General features: G+C 40.2%; 2 protein-coding genes across 2 annotated transcripts in view; both read right to left on the reverse strand.

Annotated features, from left to right (window-relative positions):
• Window positions 1–5,386: 5,386 nt before the first annotated feature.
• Window positions 5,387–12,700, reverse strand: poglut2 (protein O-glucosyltransferase 2). The gene is made up of 10 exons (XM_010768943.1): window positions 12,194–12,700; window positions 10,412–10,617; window positions 10,118–10,323; window positions 9,392–9,469; window positions 8,901–9,073; window positions 7,856–8,093; window positions 7,146–7,355; window positions 6,866–6,955; window positions 6,649–6,765; window positions 5,387–5,586 (listed from the first exon to the last, which is right to left on the reverse strand). The coding sequence occupies exons 1-10, from the start codon at window positions 12,388–12,390 to the stop codon at window positions 5,569–5,571; spliced, it is 1,533 nt and encodes a 510-aa protein (XP_010767245.1). The 5' UTR covers window positions 12,391–12,700; the 3' UTR covers window positions 5,387–5,568.
• Window positions 12,701–13,801: 1,101 nt separating this feature from the next.
• stxbp5l (syntaxin binding protein 5L) overlaps window positions 13,802–26,309 on the reverse strand; it is a 44,363-nt gene continuing 31,855 nt past the window's right edge. Inside the window, exons 18-24 of the mRNA XM_010768944.1 lie at window positions 22,323–22,424; window positions 21,109–21,348; window positions 18,910–19,273; window positions 18,192–18,357; window positions 17,561–17,672; window positions 17,162–17,382; window positions 13,802–16,662 (exon numbers count right to left, since the gene is read on the reverse strand). Of these exons, the coding sequence (XP_010767246.1) occupies window positions 16,621–16,662; window positions 17,162–17,382; window positions 17,561–17,672; window positions 18,192–18,357; window positions 18,910–19,273; window positions 21,109–21,348; window positions 22,323–22,424 (1,247 nt within the window). The 3' untranslated portion in view covers window positions 13,802–16,620. The remainder of the gene's footprint in view (window positions 16,663–17,161; window positions 17,383–17,560; window positions 17,673–18,191; window positions 18,358–18,909; window positions 19,274–21,108; window positions 21,349–22,322; window positions 22,425–26,309) is intronic.

The following is a 26,309-nucleotide window of genomic DNA, read 5'->3' on the forward strand; positions in this document are numbered from 1 at the left end:
ATCTTAAATGTTTCCATTTTATGCCTTGTAAGTTTGTTTCGTAACGGAAGAAATGTAAATATATTTATAAAACTGACAAGTCAAATCAAGCAATCTGATTGGTCGATAGCGTTTTTGCAGACCTCTTTGATTACAGATTTGAAAACATCGTTGCTTGCTTTAAAAGTAGCACAATTCATTATGTTAAACCTTCAAAAGTATCTAGATATCCCTGCCCTAATGCCAAAGGAACTGCACACTGAATATGCCCTAATGCCAAAGGAACTGCACACTGAATATGTTTTGCCGTTTGATGTCTATGTCTGGGCCGCTGCGTAAAAAGGAGGGTTTCTGCCCCGTTACTTCTCCGCTGCTTTCTTGTTCCAGTCTGAAAAGCAAACTGCAGCAAGCAGTTTGCTTTTCAGCCCAACGGTATACTGTTTTTCTCAGACGCGGAGGGATACTGACTTGTTGTGAAAAGTAACTTACAATTCTACCCGTGGTATACGCTCAGTATATCACGGCTAAGAACCAATCAGATTGCTTGTTTTGACTTGTCCGTTTTATAAATATATATATACAATGACAAAACAGAACACTCACCGCAGAACTAGTCATGGAACAAGACGAACCGACCAAGACAGACAGAAAACCCAGAACTTAAATACACACAAGACTAATCACACAACAAGACACAGGTGAGGAGGGAGGAGAAAACACAGGGGCCCAGGTGAACATAATCAGACAATTAGACACACCAGGGAAACTAATGACAAGAGGAAAAACACAGGGAAAAGGACCAGACAATAACCCAGAGGAAAACATGACAGGGAAAACAGCAAAAACACCCAAACCTACGAAACTATAAACGTGACTGTGAGCCTCTCCGCTCATACAGGGTTCAAATCAGGACGGAAAGAGCAGGTTGGTGAAACACAGGCGTTTATTAACTCCAAACAATAATATGCGCGGGTCTCAAACGTTGCCCGGGTGGGAAACTTCACAGGTCCTTTGGCGACCTTCCAGGATCCCGCCTACTGCATAACAGAACAGAACCAGGTTACGACATGCTTTTCTTCCTGCACTGATTACCTGATTCCGATCAGCTGTCTGGCCTCCGGCCGAGCCACTCCCTTCACTCCAGCAGCCAGCGCCCAAACCACACCCCGCTGCCACAGTGACATAACATGAGAATCGTGACACAGTCCAGAGTGGAACAGTATTTTAAAACAGAGGGCAGCATTTCAGCTGAAGAAGTTCAATATGACATTGGTCAAAGTAATCTTGATTATGATTTGGCCGTAATTATACCGCCTGAAACCACTTGGTGATCAGTCAAAGAAATGACAGCAGGTACCTGCAACTGTGACCCATTTATACTAAAAGCATAGATCAGATTAAATAGAAAAGGTGAATGTATGAATACTGGTCCCTTAACAGCCTCTGTCTAATCTTTTCATCTTCCTCCCATCACTTATCATATTATTCAGTGACATGAAGAGCTTTTTTATCCGCCTGTCTTTTGAATATCAACAAAATGGAGGATACTTTTCATGTTGCATCAACTTGTCTTGTTTTTATTGGAAGGTGTCCTCAAGTGCTGTATTCCTATGCTGCTTGGCCTGCGAACCAATTACTGCTTTTTTAACATCACAAAGCACTAATTGGAGGACTCATACCAGGACGAGCTGCCTGTGACAGCTCGTGTAGCACAGTCAGCTCAAACAGGTGCCGACTGCATCTGTTGCCACTTCACCCACTCATCATTGAAGCGTAACATATAGTGAGATTGTGTTCATGGTGTCTTAAGACGAACCTGTGTGTGTTCTTACTGTTAAGTTGTCATTTGATAAGGTTTGAACATGTAAAGAGTAGGTTATAAAGGGGTGCAGCAAACATGTGTTGTCGTAGGCCCCCAACAATTTAGCATTGCATGGGAACCCTTGACTAAAAGCAATGATGTTTTTACCTTGTAGATTTTTAAATATTGCAGAAAATAAGTTCTATTGACATTTACAAGTGGGGTATAACTGACATAGTTCATGTTGTAGAAAAAAACGTGAAAACCTTTTAAGCTTGTGTTAAGTACAGACATTAATACAGGTATCTAACCAAAAACACTTTTTACAGCTGCTCCACCACATAATTATACATACTACGTAACATGTAATGCCCTCTGAATAACAAAACTAATTACAGTGATTATAAAGCTCTTTTATTAATTCCATGTTTTATAGCAGTTTATTTGCAGGTGCTAAGTAGGTCCACATTGCATTTCCTCTTCTTGCCATTATCCACTATAAAAGCCTCCTTAATTGGAGTGCACAGTGTAAACCAAAACTAGATTACTTTTTATGGAATGGCCTATAATTGTTTACCATGTGTACAGTATGTCTTAGGAAATTGGATCCAAGGTCAGTTTGAGAGCTTCCATTACATGCACATAACACAGACAGACACGATCACTCTCAACCGTACACACCATTGTTATTAAATCCTTCTTTTTTTTAACCCCTGTGGCCTCAAAACCAATTTGCCATATATCAATCAATCAATCAATCAATGTTTATTTATATAGCCCAATATCACAAATGTTACATTTGTCTCAGTGGACTTCACAGTTTGTACAGAATATCAGTATGACAATACGACACCCTCTGTCCTTAGACCTTCACATCGTACAAGGAAAAACTTCCAGAGAAAACCCACAGTTTAAAGGGTAACCCAGCTTCCCCAAATTTCTTTCTTTTTGGTGTCTATATACGCCGGGATCCGGAGTCATGGATGATCCTGCGGTCCTGTGTCATGGATTGCGAGTCCTGGATCTTGAGCCGTGGCTGTGGTCCTGGATCATAAGTCCTGGATGGATATACTCGTGGATTCATCTTCCTATTATACACACATGCATTTCCAAACATTTGGACTACCTATGTTGCAAATGTATTATCTTTTCAATTTACACACGGCATCTATTGCACGTCTGTCCGTCCTGGGAGAGGGATCCCTCCTCTGTTGCTCTCCCTGAGGTTGCTCCCATTTTTCCCTTTAAACTGTGGGTTTTCTCTGGAAGTTTTTCCTTGTACGATGTGAAGGTCTAAGGACAGAGGGTGTCGTATTGTCATACTGATATTCTGTACAAACNACATGTTTCATATGCAGATCTTATTTTCCTGTTCCATGTTAAAATAAACCATTTTCAGTGGTACCGCTGAGAAAGAGTAATTTTTTTGGTCATGGAAAATTAGGTAAAGGTCATGGAGAAGTCATTGAAAATCATTGGTGAAAAATTGTATGAACCCTGGATTAAGAAAAAGCAAGTGAAGCTAGGTTTAGGTGACTCAACAAACAGTGAACAAATAAGACACAATTACATTTCTAAAGCATCGAATAAAAACAGGCGTGTCCTTCTTGTCCAGTGGGATTTTGAGTCATTGGTTCACATGATATACAAATAAATGAATGACTCTTCCTTTTAAAACTTATAAAATTCAACAAGTGTAGTAATAATATCTGGTAAGTATCTGGAGACACTGGGTCGCATGATATTAAAGCATTTGATAAAATCAAGACTTTTCTATTAAAATGCAGACGTAAAACCTTTTTTTTTAAAGAAGCACTACAATCCAATAGTGAAAGGGGTTTTCATTTTGTAAGTGTACTAATTATATATGGTAAGGATTTGGAATCTTGGGGTAACATGGCATGGAAGCCGATTAAAAAAACCTGAAATTATGTTGATCACTAATTCAACATAAGTGATCAAAAACGTTGTGCGATAGTTCACATTTATATACAGTTGCAAGAAAAAGTATGTGAACCCTTTGGAACTACCTGGATTTCTGCATAAATTGGTCATAAAATGTGTTCTGATCTTCATCTAAGTCACAACAATAGACAAACACAGTCTGCTTAAGCTTAAACCACACAAACAATATGTTCTTATTGAAAACACCATGTAAACATTCACAGTGGAGGGTGGAAAAAGTATGTGAACCCTTGGATTTAATAACTGGTTGACCCTCCTTTGGCAGCAATAACCTCAACCAAACGTTTCCTATAGTTGCATATCAGACCTGCACAATGGTCAGGAGGAATTTTGGACCATTCCTCTTTACAAAACTGTTTCAGTTCAGCAATATTCTTGGGATGTCTGGTGTGAATCGCTCTCTTGAGGTCATGCCACAGCATCTCAATTGGGTTGAGGTCAGGACTCTGACTGGGCCACTCCAGAAGGCGTATTTTCTTCTGTTGAAGCCATTCTGTTGTTGATTTACTTCTGTACTTTGGGTCGTTGTCCTGTTGCATCACCCATCTTCTGTTGAGCTTCAGTTGGTGGACCGATGGCCTTAAGTTCTCCAGCAAAATGTCTTGATAAACTTGAGAAATCATTTTTCCTTCGATGATGGCAATCTGTCCAGGCCCTGAGGCAGCAAAGCAGCCCCAAACCATGATGCTCCCTCCACCATACTTCACAGTTGGGATGAGGTTTTGATGTTGGTGTGCTGTGCCTTTTTTTCTCCACACATAGCGTTGTGTGTTCCTTCCAAACAACTCAACTTTGGTTTCATCTGTCCACAGAATATTTTGCCAGTAGTGCTGTGGAACAGCCATGTGCTCTTTTGCAAACTTCAAACGTGCAGCAATGTTTTTTCTGGACAGCAGTGGCTTCCTCCATTTTATGACCAATTTATGCAGAAATCCAGGTAATTCCAAAGGGTTCACATACTTTTTCTTGCAACTGTACATAATTTTTTTTTGTTGCATTCTTTCCACCAGAAGGCGCAAGTTAAATGTATTTAAAATAATATTGGTGTTGTGGTCATTGATGGTGACTAAATTAAACCCTGTGGTCTGATTGCAGTGCAGAAGCTGGAGCAGCGCGAACCTGAAACGTACTTCACCGCGGTATTCAAAATTAGCCATGAGCGGGCACACTTAAAAGTCTCTACAAAGCACCAGCGCATAATGTGGACTAAGGTTAGATAAATCCACGATGTCGATGACAGCGCTATTCAAACCCATTGACGTTAGAGCCCATCCAATCTTGTTTTGAGAAACATTTACTTGCTCTGCCGTTCCAACTAGTTCACTTACGCTTAGTTTCACGAAGCAATTCAGCTTATTAGTTAGAGTTAGGGTTTGCTGGCGAGCTTTGTATCTACGCACTTACTTAGAGTTGCAATTGCTAAAAGATGTATATTTACCTCTTTAAACTTGTCCATAACAAGGTATTTCTTCACTGAAATCCAGTGCAACCTCAATACCTCAATACACGTGACTGACATCCACTGCTAAGGAGGGGCATTACAGCTCTGCTTTATAACCAAAGCATTAACGCTACCACTTTTTTAGAGTTTACACTTTAGGCTAATTGTATGAAGTGTTTAGTAGAAATAAGACCAATAACTTTCCACATACAAAAAGAAATGTATTTATTAAAAAAGGGTGAGAATGTGACATTCATTCACGTCATAACAATCAGACAATTAATTAACATTCTGAAAAATATTTGGCAGTATTTCAGATCTGAAGGGTTGCTGTGTATCTGGAACAAAGGAGTCCTCTTCAGCTTGGCCACAATTACCGGAGTTATAGTTCATCCTTCGCCTGAAAAACAGACACAAAGATTCATGTTGGGATCAATCTTTCCCTAAATCAATCTTGAACATTCACTTTGTAAAATTGTGTAACTTCACATAATTTCCAGCATAAAAACACCGGTATGTGCAGGGCTATATAGTATACATAAGTACATTACTGTCATTTTATGTTCACCCTGCATTTCATTTAGCAAGGTGTAGTGACAGAATGTAAACACCAGAGGGAGCCACACTCTGTACATTCATATTGTCCTTCATGAGGATGAGTGGTAACAAAGATTACATATTAATAGTTACCAGTATTTTTCCAATAAATGTGTTTTGTATTGAATGCCTTTACCAACCAATGCATTTGTTTGAAGCTATTGTGGTTTGCTCTGCTACACGCGTTTCCTCCTTTTATGTCCAGTGGTGTCTTAATTTCCCTCTTGATAATATACAGGCATTGATATCAAAGAGCTTGTAGCTAGAGACCCTTAATATATAGAGGTTAACTGCATCACTTGACATAACACTTGCAAACCAAATAATTTTTTTAAGAAGACATTTTTTCACAGTCGGGAGAGCACAGTTAAACATAATTCATGATAGCTGAATTCCATTTAGCTGTTTAATGTTCAGGGTTCTGCTTGTGTGTGCTTGCTGGCTCACTGTATGGCTTAGTCACTAAGCCTTAGTGGAACACTTGAAAAAACAGATCCTTGTCAATGTGATTAATAACATCTGTGCTTTTCCTACTATGACAAGCCAACATCGCTGCTGTGAGAGAGGCCTTTAACAGAACAGAACAACCATAATGATACACTTAAATATCTTTGTCTAGCCGGTTTGACCATTTAGATGGCCAGTACATATTGTAATGTTCTGGCTCTCATGAGGAATATGAATTTAAGTAATAACTAAAAACAGGCTCTATATACTGTTCTGACAAGAGGAAACTCAGATTTCATATGTGAGAATAATTGCAGTTCTGTCAATATCTTCCAGATATTGCTGCATGTTCCACATTTATTGGACATCTTTTAGACACTTGTGGTCAGTGTGTTTGGACTGTTCTGGTGGTACTCACACTGTCCCTCACCCTGGTCCTGTGGCAGGAACAGGGGAACAGGTCGTCACTGGGCTGCTCTACGAGCTCCATGCCTTCACGAACCTTGGGCTCTGTGACCTGGAGTTTGGCATAGCCCTATAAGAAGATCAGTGTACTTACACAGAGGACGACGGCAGGCGGAGAAGTTCATCAAGATGACAAATATGCAGGGATTTTTTTTTTCGCATTATGTTACCTGGTAAAGTTGGTAGTAGTAACAAAATATGCTGTTTCCCATTAGATTAGTGCGGGCAAACTGCTGACCCGCCAGTCCAATTTGTTTTGCCTGAAAGACATCAAGAATTATAGATACTTGGTTATTTATTTAATCACAACGACTATAGAAAATACTCCATTATGACCAAATGTTATAGATTTATGTATCATTGAAAAGAACCCACTAAAATACTCCAACACTTGTCACAGGATTTACTGCTCAGACATACTGTGCCTATAATCCTTATCATCTTCCTTACCTCTTCATCGTGGTCTCGAGCCCACTGGATCTTCTCCAGCAGGTCTCCCATGTCCGCCCTGACTGGGATGTAGTGCTCCCAGGGCCGCAGCCCGTAGTAGAAATGCTCGTAGTAGCTAGAGTCCTGCTTCAGGACCACACTGTTTCCTGCCAGAAGGTACGGCAGCCGGTACGCTGCCACAGTGCCGTCAATGTTTATCTGGTACTTATACTGGTGGGGAATAATAACATGGAATAGAATAATAATATAAGTATTGTTTGTTAGAACACTTATATCATATTTAATTGCATAAGGAGTAAGTCTTTGCACACTACCACAAACACATTCAGTTAATGCTAATGTGATACACATCCCATAGGAGATGCAAATACTGTAGGACAAGTATTTTAAGGAAATTGAGAGCTGGTTTGGTTCATAATCTTGTGAGAAAAGTATCCTTTTGTATCTACTTTTCTTAACAGACACTATATCTTTTCTGATCTTTTTTAAGCAAAGCAAATTGGGTCAAATCTGCTGGTCTGAGCTTGTTTGCTAAAATAAACTTTCCTATGGTTGTAAAATAATTAGCTAAAAGCTGCAAGGCCCCGCAGTGCTAAGTGTTTACTCTTACTGGGCCAGACAACACTAATATAACAGCCCTAGTCTCTTCTCATCTTACGCGGTAAAGTTTCAACCCATAGTGAGGAGATGTGTTTGTGCGGAGAACTCACTTTGAAAAAGTCAAAGAAAGACACGTGTTTGACCAGAGGCCCGTAGAGGCTCTCATCGTGTTTGAAGAAGAAGAAGTTGGTGAAAGCCGCGTTGATGCTGTCGGGGTGGGCTCTGGACAGTTTGACCAGCTCCAGGCGCTCCTGCCGACTGTCCCGGCCCCTCCAGAAGGCCGTGGAGTTCTTCTCCGTCCAGGGGGGCCCCGTGTTGGCCTGCACCGACAGCATGTCCAGACTCACTCTGTACATTGGAGGGAACACATGTCGTTATCTCAGCATCTGTCGTTATGTGATTGACTCATACATTGTATATAATGAGGCAGAGAATATGTATGCAGGTCAAAAAGTGAATGATTGAGTTGTATGGAAATCTGGTCTGGTAGCTACATTTAGATGTAAAATAAAATATTTGCGAGCAAACTTATTTTTGCTGTCGCACACCAATTGGCTATCTCGCACTGCATCAAAATGCATGAGCAACACTGAGGAAATAATGAGCACCCAGGCCCAGGCTTGTTGTGGAGCCACATTATTAAGTCTGTCTGTGACAGGGTGACACTGCCTACATGTCCCCGAGCAGTGAGTAGTTACATAACATAAAGAATATTATACAAAATATAACGAAACATGTTTTGCAAGGATATTATAAATAACTGTGACAAAATATGTGCAGTATGTCTTTATTTAAAGTTGAAGAAGTTTAAAATTGGTAGAATTGCACAATAATAATAGTGCTTACTATCTACAAATCGTCTGTATTTATCTTAAATGTCAATAATAAAAAAATAAAAAATACATTGTATTTAAATAGCGCTTTTCTTGGACTGAAAGTCGCTTTGCAATATAAGGCAGGGTTGGGTGGGTGGAGAACAAAACAAGAAGGACAAACAAAGACGATGATGGGGGTGGGGGCTTTGAATAGACAGAGGAGAAGAGATTAGTTTGAGGCTGGACTGAAAGAGTGTGGAGATCTTGGGGGAGGGAATTCCAGAGCCTGGGAGCTGCCACAGAAAGGCTCTGTCCCTGAAGCTGTGTAGTTTGGACTTACCTTCCCATGGTCTCAAGCACAGACTCTGTCAGGTCATAGGTTGGCATGACAATGTCTCTGGTGTTGTTGGAGCCACACCAGGAGAAGATGGGGTGAATCCTCTCACTGGGTTTCCTCTTCTCCAACGGCCAGTCGCCCAGGTTAACAAAGAACTCCAGATCAGGGAGCCGCACCTGGACGGATAATACACATTAAAGCATGCTGGTATTGATGGAAGGCATTAGAAAATATATATTTATTTTAAAAAAAAAGACAAAACACTACACTATTGTGGCTTGCAAATTCATGGAAATGTTGTGCATTCTTGCAGTGATTAAATATCTCTATATCCTTATAACCTCAGAATAAAAAAGTACATCTCACATGGAATTGGGAACAGAAAAGCAATGTCATATAAAGTAATGTCTAAGTGACAAATGAAATGTATTAATGAACAGTTAAAGATTCAAAATCTTAAACATTTTGGGGTTTACACATTTTTACGAACGTACCTTTCTGGTGATTGACAGGAGGATGGAATCCATAAAGATTCTGAAACCCACATGCTCTCCATAAGTTTGAACGTACACCTAAAGAAAATATAATAAAGCTTTATCAATATGAACAAATACTGGGGTATTCAGGAATTCCCCTATTCTTAATTGCAAATGTATTTTGGTGATGACGACGATGTGATGTGATAAGCTCAAAGCTCTGGATGCTCATAAGTGGACCTACAGTTGGGCTGGACTTTCAGACTAGCATTTCCATTACATATAGGAAAAAAGGATGAACTTAGTCAATAGTGAACCTAAAATTACGAAATGTTGTTTGGACTCAACCTGTTTCAAAACAGAATGTATCTATTACCATTTGATATTAAATGTCTGGCAAATGATACATTTCTGGATGCTCCCAAGTAATGCTTACATTTTGGCAACAGGACTTCAGAAGTATCACTATTACAGGAACCTGGGTGGATGTCCACAGTGGTATTTTGAGAAGATTGTACCCTTACACACCTGGTTTATAAACTGTTCTTCCTACAGGTGTGTCACATTGCTCCAGGCTCTCCTGGCCTACTTTACTATATCACAAGGACTTAGTTACTATTTGGCCTAAAGGATAGTATTTGAAAGAAAAAAAGAATATTGTCCGTTTGCTAAGAATGGTCCTAATCCTACTGTTCATCATATTGCCTATTTCTTCTGTGTTCCGGGTGTCATAGGTGGAGGCACCTTGTTGTCTTTGATAGTGTAGTGGCAGAGGCTTTGTCTCTGTCCGAATCGCTTGGGGATCTCATCCGCGTTACGATCAGGGTCCACAGCAGCATAGAGGGCCAGGTCCCTCTCTATCTGAGGGAAGGACTGAGGACACTGCATGTCGGCCTCCCACACAGAGCCACTGGTCTGGGGACAGTCACAACCCTCATGGTAGACTTGGCCTGCAGAGGAAAAAAAGAGAGTTTTTAGAGAGATCCTGAAAAATCTTATCCTAAAACACACCTTGTGGGAACTTTGATTGTGTTCTACCTTTGAGAATGAACGGTGACTTGGCCACGTGTTTGTTCTTGAGCAGAACGTTGATGTGAAGGTCCGTGTAGGTGGCATACATTCTGTAGCGGACCAGGAAGGAGCCATCATGACGATCCAGGACCTGGATCCAGATCCTTGTGAACTGCTCTGCTGGAGACTCGATCTTCACTTCAAAGGTCTTCTCACCAGGTGATGTTGTTAAACTGTGGAGGAGGATACATAAAGAGAGTGAGCTCCTGTTAATGGAGCTGGACAAACACTAACATGCTGGCACACCGAGTGAAACAAGAGTAACACCACACTAACTTAAGCTGTGATAAACTAAAAACACTACATTTACACACTAAGTTGTATAAATATGACCATCTGAAAAATATTTACATTATCTAAATCTAAGCATAATACTTTTTTTCTGATACTAATTTGACAGTTGGTTTAGTGTTACTTTCCCAGGGAACAGGGACAATAGCAATAGCTATTATTTAAAGCGCTCACATATTTAATTATAAGCCAGAGATGACTTGTAATACCCTGGTTACTTGCCAACATATTTTTGTCTCCAGATAAAGGTGATACATTAAACTCTAAAGGACCAGCATCTGACATTTTAATTGTAGAATATTAGCCTAATTGCTCCGACTGTAGTTCAGAGGAGAGATACATTCTCCTGACTTCCACAGTAAAGCTGACTTTAACCTACATGATTTGTTTTACCACTACTGAAATTAAAAATGCAATAACAATTATAATCACGGTAATATTGTGTGTACTTTAACCTCATAGCCATAGTTTGATTTCCTATGTTCCAAAGAAATTACGATTTTATATATTTATACTTTATGACTGTATTGCAATTACATTTGAAAAGTTGTGCATTAAAGACATAAGGTCTGTTCAAGCTGATATCATTCTGTATTATTATATTTTATTATCTTTTGTTGTGTACCAAAAGCCAACAACAATATAGTCCTATGTTGCAGTCATGAATGTAAGTGCTAAACCATCTTGAGAGGCAAAGCATGAATGTGACGCCCACTGAGTATGGTAACTCCCCAGAGTGGGATAGTCTTCGTTGGGCCCATGGGTGCTCTTTTACAAAAGGGGTTATTGGAGGTTGTATGACTCTTTCTCCCTGAGGTGAAGACTGTCTGCTCTCAATTTTGACTGTCTGCTCTCAATTTTGACTAGCAAATATCAGCATTGCTCAAAGCAGAAGACACTGCAGTTTAGGGGGTTATGGTTTGTACTGTAGGACCTCTCAAACAGAACAATACTAACCCTAACATAAGACCATATGTTCCTAGAAATTATATTCAAACAGTAGGGGTTATCATATTTGACTACATTTATTCCTGGGTGGGAAAAATCTACATCTGGGCATTCAAGCTCAAAAAGATAATTAATATTTTATGAGTAATTTAAGACCCTCTAAGAAATAAGGTAATTATTTTAAAAACAAACATAGAAAAGTCTAAACATTGTTGGGGTGTGTATCTTTTTATAATTGCAGAGTTGTTTAGCAATGATAAATGTTACTTTTTGTCACACACTTGTAATAATACAAATAGACAAAATGGCTCTTAGCACAACCACTTGTTACATATACAAAAGGAAACAAGCTCCCCAAAGTGTTTTCTGCCCCATCATGCCACCATAGAAACTCCAAAGTATGATGCTACGTGGAGCATATGAAAGCACCATTGATAGCCATTACAATTTAACAGATAGTTGCTCATGGAAACACGTCCAGAAGCGATTAGCAGGCCTGACGTTACTCACTTTGTGCCCGATCCATCCACCGCCTGAATGAAGAAGAACCGCGCCGGGAGGACGACGTCCGTCTCGAGCCCGGGTCCCCACACTAAAGTTTGGGCTGCACTTAGCACCGAGTCTGCCTGAGCCCCGAGAAGGACTTCATGTCTGAAGATATCCAGACAGAAAAGCAGCAGCAAACACGAAAATATCCGCAGAGACATACCTGTACAGAGCCCACTGTCCTCTAACGTTTGCCGTTACTTCTCTCCCCACAAATGTTCATTGCCCAGAAGTGCCATTGTTAAAAAAAATGCCGTAACATGAAGAAAATGGATATACTGTATACAGTCTGCAAGGCTAGCTTACGTTTTAATGTTGCGTTTCCATTAGTAACAACAACAACTCAGCGGTGGCATTGCTAATGGCTTATTCTTGGCTAATACTTGTGCATTATTGTGTTATTTGAATATGTTTTAGTGATAAAACAACGTTAACGCTAGCTAACTTCGACATTCCTGCACAGTTTTGTGAACTATCTGCTGCTCAATGAATAGGGGGTGGGATGACCATGTAGGATGCAGCAGTCTCATTGGCTAGCACTTCACCATATTTGGATCTGATTGGCTGAATGTGCAAAAGACTCTTGGTCTAATTCTGATTGCACAGAAATCCGGAAGTTGAAGCCCTTGCTACATGTTGGGCGTGATCCCATGCGTGATCCACATCCATGGGCGTAATACCGGCTATTTTTCATAGGTTTATTCCATAGACTGTAAATATATTATATAAAGGTTTATTCACTGGCAATTGTTTCTGGCTAAATCAATGGATGAATGGAAATGTATGAAATGATATGCTAACACATTTTTTCTTAAACCGCCAGATTCTCTCTGAATTACAACATTTTTAATGGTAGAAGTATTCATATTTAAACGTAATTCATTTAAAGTAGCAAATTAGAAATGCAATCATTTAAACTTAGTAAGTACTGAATGTACAGTAGACAAATACCACCTTTAATAGCTATGTATAAAATCTTATATTTGTTTTTTTTATTTGCCGATACCCTTATGTGTTAGTATTATTTTTACTGTTGTAGTTGCTGCTGGTGGAGCTCATTTGATAATGATTATGATATATTGCTGCATCATTTTAATTTGCACGATCATTTTAATTTTCAAATTAACTAGTCACAATAGCTGTCAAATAATGTAATATATTTGAGAAAAAGATACAATATTTTTCCTCAGAATTCTAGTGGATTAAAATAAGATAGTGGCTTTGAATTCAATTTAATCTCAAGTAAAATACTTGAGTAAATGAGTTGCTCTTTTACTACGCAGTGGCATGAGTGGATGCATTTAGAAATGTAATGGATATAACCTGCTTAAGATTTGTCAGCCCACAATTACAATCTATGTTGGATGCATAACACATTTTGACAATTGCTATAGGTTATTTAATAGGCAGCTACAACATATGTCCTATCATGTTAATGAAACGTCTTAGATTTTTTGTGAGATCATTTGCTCACTATTTTATGCTTCTTATAGTAAAAAAGCATCAACATTACACTGAAAGTAAAATAAACCTTTATTAACAAAAAATAAACAATAATAATAGTACCACGTTCAAGCTAGCATCCTTGATATGAGGATGTCAAGATCCTTAGTAATTCATAACGTCGTACTTTGTGCAAGTCAGAAAACACAGAGCTCTCAACTGTGTACATCAATCAATGTTTATTTCAGTTTGCTTTTGCATCAACATATTTTCAGTTCTTTTTTGTCAAGTAATTTCTATTACACTAATATAATATCAATAAGAACAAAAAGTGGTAGAATCCATTTAAATAAGACAAACTTTGCTGCCATCATTGAGAAAAACAGAGAAATGCTTTTCCAGAATACTACAGTGTTAGGAACTACAGAGTCCCAGTGATTTAGACAGAGCCAGAATACCAGAATACAGTACCAGCAGTAACAGGTACAACATATACAGAGAAAAATATCCCGAAAATGTCTTTATCTTTTATCATTTTTTGTTTCACCTTCCTCCCAAGATTGAACTGTACAGGTAATATAAAAACCAAAAACATACAAACCGAAAACATACTAACAAAACACCCTGTCAGTAGAAGTCAGAATTGTTTTGTTTTTATTTCCTTTTGTTTTAGTTTTTTTGCGATTTTTTTTCTCTGCCATTGAAAGAACTGCACTGAACACAAATCTCATTAACGGTACAGAGATAGGAGAGTCATTTATTTTTTCTGACATGTTTAAGACACCTCATTCAATCAAATCATGTGTAATTTCAAAAAATCTGCATGGCACTGCTTTAGGGATTTCAGGTCGGGTGTGGTGGAAGAAAAAATGGGTTTGAAGGCAATTTAAACTGAAGAAATGCCTCAGCAGAAATGACTAGCAATGCAGATAGATTATGCTAGTAAGTAATTAAGTATTATTTTTTCAGGTTTTGAGCGTATGTGTGGCTGTGCATATTTCATGTAGGAGTGACGTCAACATGGTCAAGGCGCAACGCTTTTTAAGTGTTAATGCTCGTGTTCATAAAGGCCTGATGTGTGAGAAATGGATATCAACAATCCTCTGTTTGGTTTTTCAGATCAAGTCAAGATACAGACATATACACAAGTACAAAATATCCTCCTCAGTTAATGCTGTTTGCCCGTGTCATGTGGCTACCCATTGACATGTACAACACAATCACAATATGATACACAACCATGTATCATGAAACATTTGTTGTTTTTAACATACAAGAGCCTTCAGCTGAGAGGCCATCACTATCAAATAGGACTGCGACGAGAGGATATCATAGTCATCAAGAACAATATTGAACGAAAATAAGAACATATTTGCCTTCGGATGAAATTACCGCAAATGTTTTACACATGTACATAGTTTTTTCACTGACTCACATCTGAACATCACTGAAAACAAAATACTGTTACTTCTCCTGAATCTTTTACTGATTAACGACTCACAAGGGAGTTGGTAGCGTGTGTGATTCCAACTCCTCTTCCGTCACAAAGACACTGACAATCATTGAAATTATTGTTTGTGATCATGAGAGGAGCTCAGGTAAAAACGCATAAACCACAACTTCCAGAAGACAGAGGGATAGAGAAATGGGAGGGTGTCATTCATGTTTATGGCACCCTTTCTCTGTCTCTCTCTCTCACACACACAAACACACACACCTAATGGCTCACTTGACTCATACGTCTGACAAAGGCAGCTAAAGACTAAAATGGTGAACCAGCAAAACCCCAAAAATAAAAAACACCCTCAATTTCTTTTCATAAAGATAACTGTGAGTCTGATAAATGCCCTCCAAGTCCAACTCAATGTCTCATCTGTTCTGATCAAACAGGAAACATGATGACTTTCACATGTTAGCTCTTTGTTAGTACGTTTTCCGTGAGTGGATCCACTCATCTTGTTTTTTTATGGCACGTGAATAGTATATAGGTTCATACTATAGCTATAAACACACTGTGTACAGAATATGCTTTTAGCCTCTCTCACAACAACCTGCTCTCTGTTTCCGTACAACTGTAGTTGGGTATGTGAGATATTACTCATCATTTAATCATTTTTTTAAGTAGCAGCCGAAAAAATGATATTAGCGTGGTTACACTGTGCGGAGGTAAGTGTAAATACAACAGATTTGTGTTTGCCCTGTGCAGCCCAGAGTAAGAACAGAGCATTATTCTAAGTGTGTGTATAGAAAGCGTACTATGTGCATCTATATTGTGGCATTACATATTGGCTGAGACTAAGAAAAAATTATTAAAAAAAACCAAAATTAAAGGGAAAGGAACACAAGTTTTGGCTTAATAGCAATGCAGGTATACATTTCCCTTTTTATATATAGTTTTCTGTCAATATTTCAAAAAATATAAAGTTTTTTATAGGTTCTGTTGTTGGCTTATATCATTAAATAAAACTTTTTTTTATTTGTGTATCTCCTGTTAAAGTAGCATGCTGCTTTATTATATGGCAGTTGGATATTTTTAATAGTCATCCATTTTGTTTCATGCATTTCATGTTGGTTTCTCATCTTGAGTATCTACACAGTGAGGTCCAGAAAACCCAACCACACAGACACAGACATACACACACACACCCGCACAACCACACACACACACCCGCACACGCACAGACAGACTTGTCGGATTATTCCAGTTCCATCTTCAGACCATCAAACATCGCCATTCCTTTCTGTCCTCATCACTACATGTCTAGACAAGGAACCAACACGTCCCCGTCCTTCAACAATGTGACAGTGCCGCAGCCAGTCCAGAAGCCGTAAAGACAAAGTCACTCCTGAGTCTCTCTTTTAATTGCTCTCATTTGTAGAGTGAAAGTCTCTGTACCGGCGTTAAGCTCCCAGCAGTCCGAGCGCAGCCTCAGATCTCCTCCCTGTTTTTAGAATTGGTACCACTTCTTGTCCTTGCACTTTAGCATCAGCTGTAGAAAGGCAAAGACACAAACAGTCAAACAGTCAGTTACTGCATTATGTTAATTTAGAAAAGTACTGTTTTGCTTTTCTTTTAAGCTTCTGTATATAGCATTTTAAATATCAGTATCTATATGTAGAATTCAAAATAAATAAATGTTGGAGCCACCAGGAGCTGTTCTTCACAAATAAGATTGAATAAAATAGGATTCCTTGCCAGATTACTGTAAATTGATATGAAAATTACATTTTAGAAATGTACTGAATGATGTATTTTAATCTACAATTTCAAATCAACTGAAAAAATTGTATACATATTAAATAAAAAATGTATTCTGCAATACAAAAAACAAACGGTGCATTTTTTCCTGTATCCATATCCTCAATACAATTTAATTTCAGTTTACAACATCTTTCCAACATTAATTTTTTTATTAAATATTGAAAGATTGAAAATAAATCATCTTCCTGGTTATATTTGGTTTTGTGCCACATGAATCTTGCTTTCACCTCATGAGCGTGTTTGGAGAAGACGTCTGCACTGGTCATCATGAGGGCGGTGCGTTCCTCCAGCTCCCCCAGCCGCTGGCCTCTCTCGTCTAGAGCGATGCGCGCCCGGGCCAGGTCCCCCACCACCCCGCTCGCTGCCACCTTCATGCCCTCCATGCCCGCCTGCCCGGGGATGTGCTGGGCCAGGCTGCGCGAAGCCTTCCCAGCTGATGCCTCGCCAACTGTCAACAACATCAGGCGAAGGAAAGGTGACGGGAGGCATAGAAATAAAGATCCTCTGGGTAGTGCTTAGCTGTGGTGGAGTCATATGGTTCTTTTTAGATGTATTAGTTACATGAGACATTGTTTTAAGTGGATTAGTACACACATGAAACAAGAGAGTAAAGAGAATTAACGCACATAGCTCTTCTCTGTCGAAGTTATGAGAGTTTCCTCCGAAGAAGCCCTTTAGGAAGCCTCTATTCTGGGCCTCTGGTGTTTCTATAGGTGTAAACAGCTCCCCCAGCATCTCCTGAAATAAATGAGGAAAACAATTCTTTAATACAATGTTTCTAATTATGCACCCGACATGTATTGCTTGTTTTTTTCATCATATATTTATCATACTCGTAGGATCCTATTTTTATTCCTTTTCTCTTCCCTTTCTCAACTTCTTGACACATTTTCAGTAACGGTTGTTGCCTTTAGGTGGCACTATGGCAGCATCATGTGAGCTCCACTGAGCCGATTATCATTAGTCACAAACACTGTAAAACTATATCCACACAATCAACCCAGTGGAGTTCAAACCCCACATGTCAAGTGTGACATTTCACTTCAACGGCCTCTGTCAGCTTGCAGAGGGTGGGAATAATGAGAACCTGTTTATTTACTGCTGCTCCAATACATTTCTTTGTTCCAAACTAAAATGTGATATCAAAAAGCGAAATTGAGAGATGATGCATGTCACAGATAAAGGGATAAACACTCTTGTAGATAAAAAAGCAAGATAAGAGTGACAGATGGATAGATAGCACACTGCAGTACTAACCTGCAGGTTGTCACACATCTCCTGGCTGTATGTAATTCTCTGGATCTCTGTGGGGGAGCTGAGGTATAGAGCCTGCCCCCCGTTGGTGAAGCAAAAGGTTCTTGCAATGCGCATATCAGTCAGAGGCAGGTAATTAACATCCATCAGCGGTCTTAGGCTGGGCAAACTGCGGAAGAATAATAGACAGATTCAGGACGAGGAACACATTGTAACTACTCCACTGCGTAAATCACAAAAAAAGGAAATCCTTATTCAGTAATCTCATACCTGCATTGTATATATATCTTTAAAAGCTGTCTTTAATGTTGAAATGTACCTATTACTACTATAAGTACATCTCCTTTAGAAAACAAAAAAATCTCAAGATATTTCCGTATTAACATGACAGTCAAATATTTTCTGCATTAAAAACATTATTTCCAGAGTTGTGTTTAAATTAAATACTCATCATTTGATTACAATATGAACAGCTTACCCGTGATAAGGACGCATGTTATTAAATGCATCATCAGTGCAGGCACTCTCAACGCAAACGGTCAATATAGCAGGCAAAATAACTCTAATTAATTGTCTAAGCTAAAGTGGTGTTATCGAAGTTATTGTATTATTCATTTTTTTAGCTCCGATTCAAGCCAACGTTATAGCGGCAGAAAAAAAACATAAATAACGAGTAAGCCGTGTTCATTTCAGGTAAATTGTAGGTAATTAGACGGTTTACCTGAGAGTCATGATGTGCCCGTTGGCACAGAAGCAGGCCAGGCACACACTGTTGCTCACAGACACCACGTCGGCGCGCAGCACGAAGGACGACTCGGTGATGTTGTGGACGAAGAGGACGGACTGCGAGGGCATCAGGATAACTTTGGCCTGCCTCTCGGAGCACACCACAGCCAGATGTCCCTCTCCGCAGGAGTCCTGGGAGGACGACGGCGAGAAGTGGACCAGCTTGCGCTTCCGCACGCGGTCAGGGTCCTCGGGCCCGTTGAGGTCCCGCCAAACCTCGTAGGGGCTCTGAATGAGCGATCCCATGCAGTCCAAGAAGCCAAATCGTAAAACTGAGCCCTTCAGCATCAGCACCGTGCCTTTGGGTAGAGTCAACAGAGGGAAGGCATGAAGTAAAATACCAGTTTCAAATATCAGGCACAGGCCGAGATGGTCCCAAAGGCTAAGAAATGAAGTTAAATACAACATTTACTGCAGAAAAAACAATACACAGGAAGGGGTTCAACAATACCTGACGTTCTATTCACCTCTATTTCCTTGAAACTGAGTGTGTGACCTTCAAGTTATAAACTTTGTTCTTGCACGCTCAGTCTCAAGAGAATGGCTGCTGCTTCAAAGAGCCTGGATTTTAAGGTCTATTGATGTTTTAACTGCGATTACAAAGAGAGACCTTTTCCATCACACAGCAGGGTTTCTGGAGGACTAAGGCATGTTCGAGTGGCTCACCTTTCTCTAGTCAGATTGTTTAGTCAATGGGGCTGCAAAATGTATCCATGCAAGACCACGCATGATCAATGCCTGAAGTTCTCCATGACAACACTTCTTATCTTATCACAATAAATATGGTTTTTAGAAGCCTTTGGTATAACTAAATCAGGGTATGTTAGATGCTGCTCACACAGCTTCACAAAGTGCACTTAACTCCTGGGGAAATTACCTGCTCTTATTTTCAAAGCCTTGCATTGCATCACCACTTCTCAAATGTCCGAGTGGGTGTTTTGTGTCAAACGCACAAGTGGTGTTGAGATGAAAGGTAATGTTCCTGTACTCAGATCAGTGTAGTGTGTTTTAAAAGTGAGTGTTTCCTAGCATTGTTTGTGAAATTGCTAGTTCACATCATAGTAATATGACTTTCAAAAGTATTACACTTGCAGCAGGCAACTGATTTCAGATCAAATGAGCTTGGATAAACACATTGCTGTTCAGCAGGGAACGGAAGACAGAAGCTGTTAGCAACTAGCTGCTGAACAAAGTGGAGATTTACGCAGCCAAAGAGACTACTATCTTCCTCAGGAGCTGGCTGAGACTAAAATAGGACAAATACAACAATATGTCCATACTGTGTTTCAAAAAATAAATAAAGTAACTATGAATGCAAGGCTTAAGTTCGATGGTACAGTTATTGTTTACAAAGTACCTAAAAATGAGCCTGACAAAACTTTGGACATTTTGTGCCAGTTAAATTGATCATTATTTTGACTTTTGCCAGCAGTTACTCCATTATAATCCCTAACACACTTTGCAACAGGGAAATGTAGAACATAAAGTACAGTTTTATTATTCTATTTTTATCAGGCAAATTCAAGCATTCAAAATCTCCATTAGACTTCTTGTCCGTCATGTGGAGCTTCAAACCAATCATCACAGCTTCAAACCCACAGGAAGCATGTTTAATAAAAAAGGCCCTGAATTGAAAATGCAATACCACTGAATAGGATTATGGCTTGGTTGTATAAGTGAGTGAATAGTTTAAAGTGATCATATTTTGATTTTATTTTGAGGTCTTTCTTCCTAACGTGTGATTTATTGTGTCTTGTCTTTTTTTTTACAAGACCTAAATCAGTTTTAAGTGGTTCAATGTATAATGTAGGCCAATGATTTGATGTTTTGTTGATATATTTGATTATTATCACAACTAATTACCAAGCCCAAAGTTTAGCCAGATCATTCAAATCTCATCATTTTGTGGAAAACCGTCTTCAGCCCCCTTACCTTTGTCAGTCCAGTTGTAGGGGGGGGGCTGTGATGCTCGTCATGGGAGTACACAGTGACTCTGTGAAACTGCTGAAGCATTGCCCTCCTGGACGCATAACCTACTACAACAGGTATCCCTGTTGTTGCATGAAATAGTGCGACTAAGAGCCGTACAGGTAAAAACACCCTTTGGATGAAATCTCGTCTCACTGGGACTTACCGCTGGGGCCCATGGTCACTGGTACCTCCATCCTCTCCTCGTGGTCTGTGGGAATGGACATTGGGATGACCAGGGCCACGCCTAAGCTGGTGCCCACCCACAGACATGGGTTGGGCAGGGCGTCGTTCTTGCGCCCGTAGGACTCTCCAAACTGCAGCGTGGTGATCGCCTCTTTGGTGTCCCGGTCGATGCTCGACACGCTGGAACTGCGTGAGCGGCTGAAGGAGTTTTCACGACTCTCTGTAGCGGCAGCGGACAAACACAGAGGCACGGCACAGGTGGACAAGATGCAAAAAGAGGAGGAGAGGGTCGTAAGGGCAAGAGGAAGGGGGAACGAGAGAGGAAACAGGAGAGAGAAAGGTCGATTTATGGAAGGGAACAGCAATGTGGGGGGAGAAGAAGAAAGAATGTAGGTATGAGAGGACAAGCCGTTAAAAGAAAAACATAGTAAGGAGGAGTAATAACAAGCGTGGAAGACAGATATTCTGAAGGTCACATTTATCTGCAAATTGTATCAAATGTGAAACACTGGAACACATAGGAAAAGGCCACTGAAACAATTTCATACACTGATAAGCAAAATGATTTTCATTACAAAGAGACCACTCAACAGAAACATATTTTCACAGCAGATCCTGCAAATACACACACACACACACACACACACACACACCAGATTATTGCACACACATACAACACGTTCAAAGAGTCCTTTAGCTCTGTTAGAGTGCTACCCATTCAGGTCCTCTATTGTGTACTTCAAGCCTCCATCATAAAAGTATTTCTGTATTGCTGCATTTCTGAATTATTCAGAGCCAGGCAATGTGCAGTACTGCATGCCCAGCCTAATGTTACACAGAGTGCAGACTTTACGTAACGACAAACTACAGATGGGTGCAAAGCCCGGCGAGCACACGTCAGGCAAAAAGGAAACCAGATGAGACGGATGTTCGATGTATGCTTTTCCCAGAAGAATTTGCACAGGCTTAAAAAAGACATCCACTTTTTATTGGGGGGAGCGTACTCCATCTGTCTGAACATTGTACACTTAACACTGCTGTATAAGATGGATTTACACCCCTGCTACTTTCTGGTACAAGCACTTTAGACGGAAAAGGGCCACAGGACGGACTGACATACTGACGGACGGACGGACTGACGTGGAATCATTAGCAGGACAGCAGTTGATGGTTTTTGGGCCGAAGCCCCCTTACCTTTGTCAGTCCAGCTGTAGGGGGGGGTGCTGTGATGCTCGTCATGGGAGTACATAGTGACTCCGTGAAACTGCTGAAGCATTGCCCTCCTGGACGCATAACCTACTAGTACCCCACAACATGAACCGACATATATAACAGACCACACCCCGCCATGCCCGAAAACACACAATCCCACACACACGCACGCACGCACGCACGCACGCACGCACGCACGCACGCACACACGCACACACACACACACACACACACACACACACACACACACACACACACACACACACACACACAAGTACAGCCGCCCAGCCAAAAACAGACAAGACGGACATATGAACAGCAGAACCAGAGAATGACAGAAGGAGAAAGAGAGAAACAGAAGCAACTGAGTGGGGAGAGATTGCTTCAAATATATTCAGAGACAGAAAAGGAGAGTGAGACTGAAAAAGTTTCCTCCCATCTATAATTCTCGTGGCCACACAACCTCTACGTGCTTATCCATCTTCTATCCAAACCCTTTTCAAGCACCATCTGCTCAGATAAACACTGCTGGCAGGAGTCCATGTTGTGAAAACTCTGATAAAGCATCCTTTAGTCCAGTGTGGTCGTTGAGGAGCTACAGTAATGTGCAGCACTGTTGCACAACATCATTTGCATACTGCTTTCTTTGACACTGCTGTTGAGATGATCCAAGTTTAACTCTCTGTAAAACCAAATATGTAACAAATTAAATCCGGCTCAAAACGTACTTCAAAGGACATCGTTAAAAAATGGAAATTCAGTTTTTTTCTTGTTTACCACAGAGGGAGAGCAGTATTACTATCAACACACTGTATTAAGAAATGTTTAAGTCCGGTGTCGTGACAACACTGCTGGACAATGCCACGGGCAGGAAGGAAAGAGAAAATAGCCTTTTTGCTGTAAGTCTCGGCAGCAGCAGCTCGGTTTTGCCGTGTGTTGCTGGGGTGTGTTTACGCTGTGTGAGCGACCCTTTGGGGGGCTGGCTAATGAAAGTCAGGCACGGTGGTTCTCTGACAGGACACAGGGACCCCTGGAGGGGCCCTGACAGGGAGCTAGAAGCAGGCGAGGCAGTGTCAGGGAGGTGATAAGGGACGGCATACAATCTGAAGAGGTGAGACAGACAGTTCCAGATTTATACAGCGGTACACGCACATACACCCACACAAGTGTAGAGAGACAAGGACAGACACCTGGAGACTTCACAGCGGTTTCTTTCTATCTACCACCAAAGAACGGGTACATGACTGTGCCAGGTGATGCTTTAATGCCAAGACACATCAATATATTTACTGTGCCAGATACATTTTCTAGGATTTAATTGTGTGGTTTATAGGGAATTGAAAAGATCTTTAATTCACAAAATGTAACATTTATTCGATTATGATAAGGTAGTTAATTGCATATATCCGTCAGGGACATTTTTTATCATTAAATCTTTAGAAAAGAAGGTTCTCCGCAGTTTTTTTCATCCCGTCAAACATTATTCTTTGTGTGTGAGAGTGGACCCGAGCGCCTTTAGAAAAAGCCTCAGCTATGTACAGTAAAAACACATTTCATTTATTGTAATATGATGTGAATCTGGAAAATTGAACGTTATACTTCATTTACGGCTAACACTGCGAGGAAATATCAATTCCTCTCTCTCACTAGGTAAAAAGAAAAAAAAACACGCTCTCTTTTTCATGGATTTTTAAATTCTTAAACAACCACTCCCGGTTTTTATAACCAAATTCGCAGGGAACGCTAACAGTATCATACACTCTGTCTTCAATATTTAATAGGTGTGCAGCCTCACCAAGATGGAAGTATTTACTGTACATTGAGTGTGGCTTCCCATGCCATTTCCCTCCTCTGTCTCCTCGCCTGGCATGCAGGCCTCATTAACATCGGCCTCATCTCTTGCAACGCTTGCTGACCTTTAATTATTCCAGTGATCCTGCTGGCTCTTCAGTCTTCACCGTGTGTCACTCTGTGGTAACCCAGTGAAACTGATAAACAACAGTGCCAAGGGTAGGACACAGATCGAAAATATCCAACGGTCTGCTGAGAAAAGCAACTGTTTACGCATAATAACGACAAACTGCGGTCTGGGTTGGGACTAAGGATGTTGTCAGTTTTGCCATTTGATTCGTACTTGTATCACATGCAGCTCTTATTGCTTACACATCTGATTCATGGCATGTCATTTGGCTGCATCATACATTCTAAAGTGATGGATGCGGTGGATCCTACAAACTATCGGAATTCTTCTAAAGCAGATTCAAAAGCTGTAGAGTGCTTAAATGAAACACAGCAACACATTTAAATATTGATATATAGTTCTGGATATTCCATTATATAAGAGGCGGATGTTTCTATCGATTGATACAGCATACATGTGTCAATGAATCTGAAACACATACAGTCTGCAGGTAATGTGTTACGCTGGCCAAGGGAAGAACAACTGTATTATCATTCATTATTGTTCTAGAGCCTGCGAGTGGTGCCTGGTTGGAAGAATATCCATTATACTCACAGTATGTGTTGGAAGCAGGAGTGTGCTCAGAAAACTTCACAGCAAGTTGCTTTCTAAATTATGCAATATCATGCGTGCCGGGTTGATATTTTGGTCAGAAGTTAGTGTGTCCAGTGGGAAAGGTTTAACCCAATGCCATCCACAGGGGTTATTAGAAAGATTATTACAATGAATCAGCTATTTCTTTGGAACACAGGAGGATTTTGTAGGGTCAAATTAAATATAATGCTGGATTTGGTGTATAGAAAATAAAACGACCAAAAACGGGCTTGAGATGACCACTGCCAATTGATTTAGGCCAGAGTTTTTCAGCACTATAAGAGTAGGAGACTGTGGAGGTTAACCCTCAAACACACAACTACATGATGCTTTAGTGTCAGACAGGAGCCGCAGAGCTTTCTCTAATAGAGTTCCTTTTAACTCAGCTAGCTGAGCAACACACAGTGCTGAGTGAAACAATACACTACGTTGCAATAACTTGATGTATTTTAGGAACATGGCAATACTAACTGACCAGAACCAATGATACTAATCGCACGATTGAGATGCCAAAACAGGCTATTTTACAATGCAGTACTCCATTTGTAAGTAAGTTTAATGGCCTATCAGGTACATCAATCCGTATACCTGTGTGAGATTCTCTATTTTGCTACTTCAAATATTAAGACGCTATGCTGCAAAATCTCATCTAAGTTTCATGTTAAATTACCTAAAAAGTCAGTTTAATAAATGTGTTTTAAGAGGTTTTAGAGCATTTAATCAACTGTGAAAAAAATAATTCTGCTATTGTCTGCATTTATTTGCTTGGTAGAGCAGCTGCAGCCCAGGCGGTGTGCTTTAATAAAACATTCAGCTTGTGCTAATGAAAAACTACTTCCCTCTCGGCGCCAGGTCAGTGTTGTATAATGAGGTCGATGAAGAATGCTGTGTGAATCTAATTGCAGAATTGGTGTAAAAGGGTCAACTCTGACAACAGCACTGCAACTATCGTGTTTATTACTTAGCATAGATACTCTGCATGTGTTAAAACCCTCCAAAGACAATATGTGTGTTGACTCAAATTGAAACTCATGCAACATGCTCTTAACCCCAACTGCCAAGATTGTGGATGAGCTTGCAGGGCGGCTACAGTAACTGGGACACTTTGGGATCTGTCACAGTGTTAAAGCCTCCCAGATTAGCCTTTTGTGACCAGAGACTTTCGGTTAATCTGACAGAGCAAACACATACTGGACCATGAGTGAGGGACCTGCACAGCGAGAGCCTACTAGAAGTGTTCTCTCCTTAGTGACACAACTTAATTTATGTATGATGCCTCAGCACAAAATCAAGGCAATGCAGTGCTGATGGTGCACCAGGTTGATAAGTCAGCAACATAATGTTGTTGATAGTGCAGCGTGGCTAAAGTTTGATCGATTGTGAAAACCTTTACTGGAGTACATGGACATTTTCTC

The sequence above is a fragment of the Notothenia coriiceps genome, unplaced genomic scaffold, assembly GCF_000735185.1.
Source record: "Notothenia coriiceps isolate Sejong01 unplaced genomic scaffold, NC01 NC01_scaffold00006121, whole genome shotgun sequence".
Taxonomy (NCBI): domain Eukaryota; kingdom Metazoa; phylum Chordata; class Actinopteri; order Perciformes; family Nototheniidae; genus Notothenia; species Notothenia coriiceps.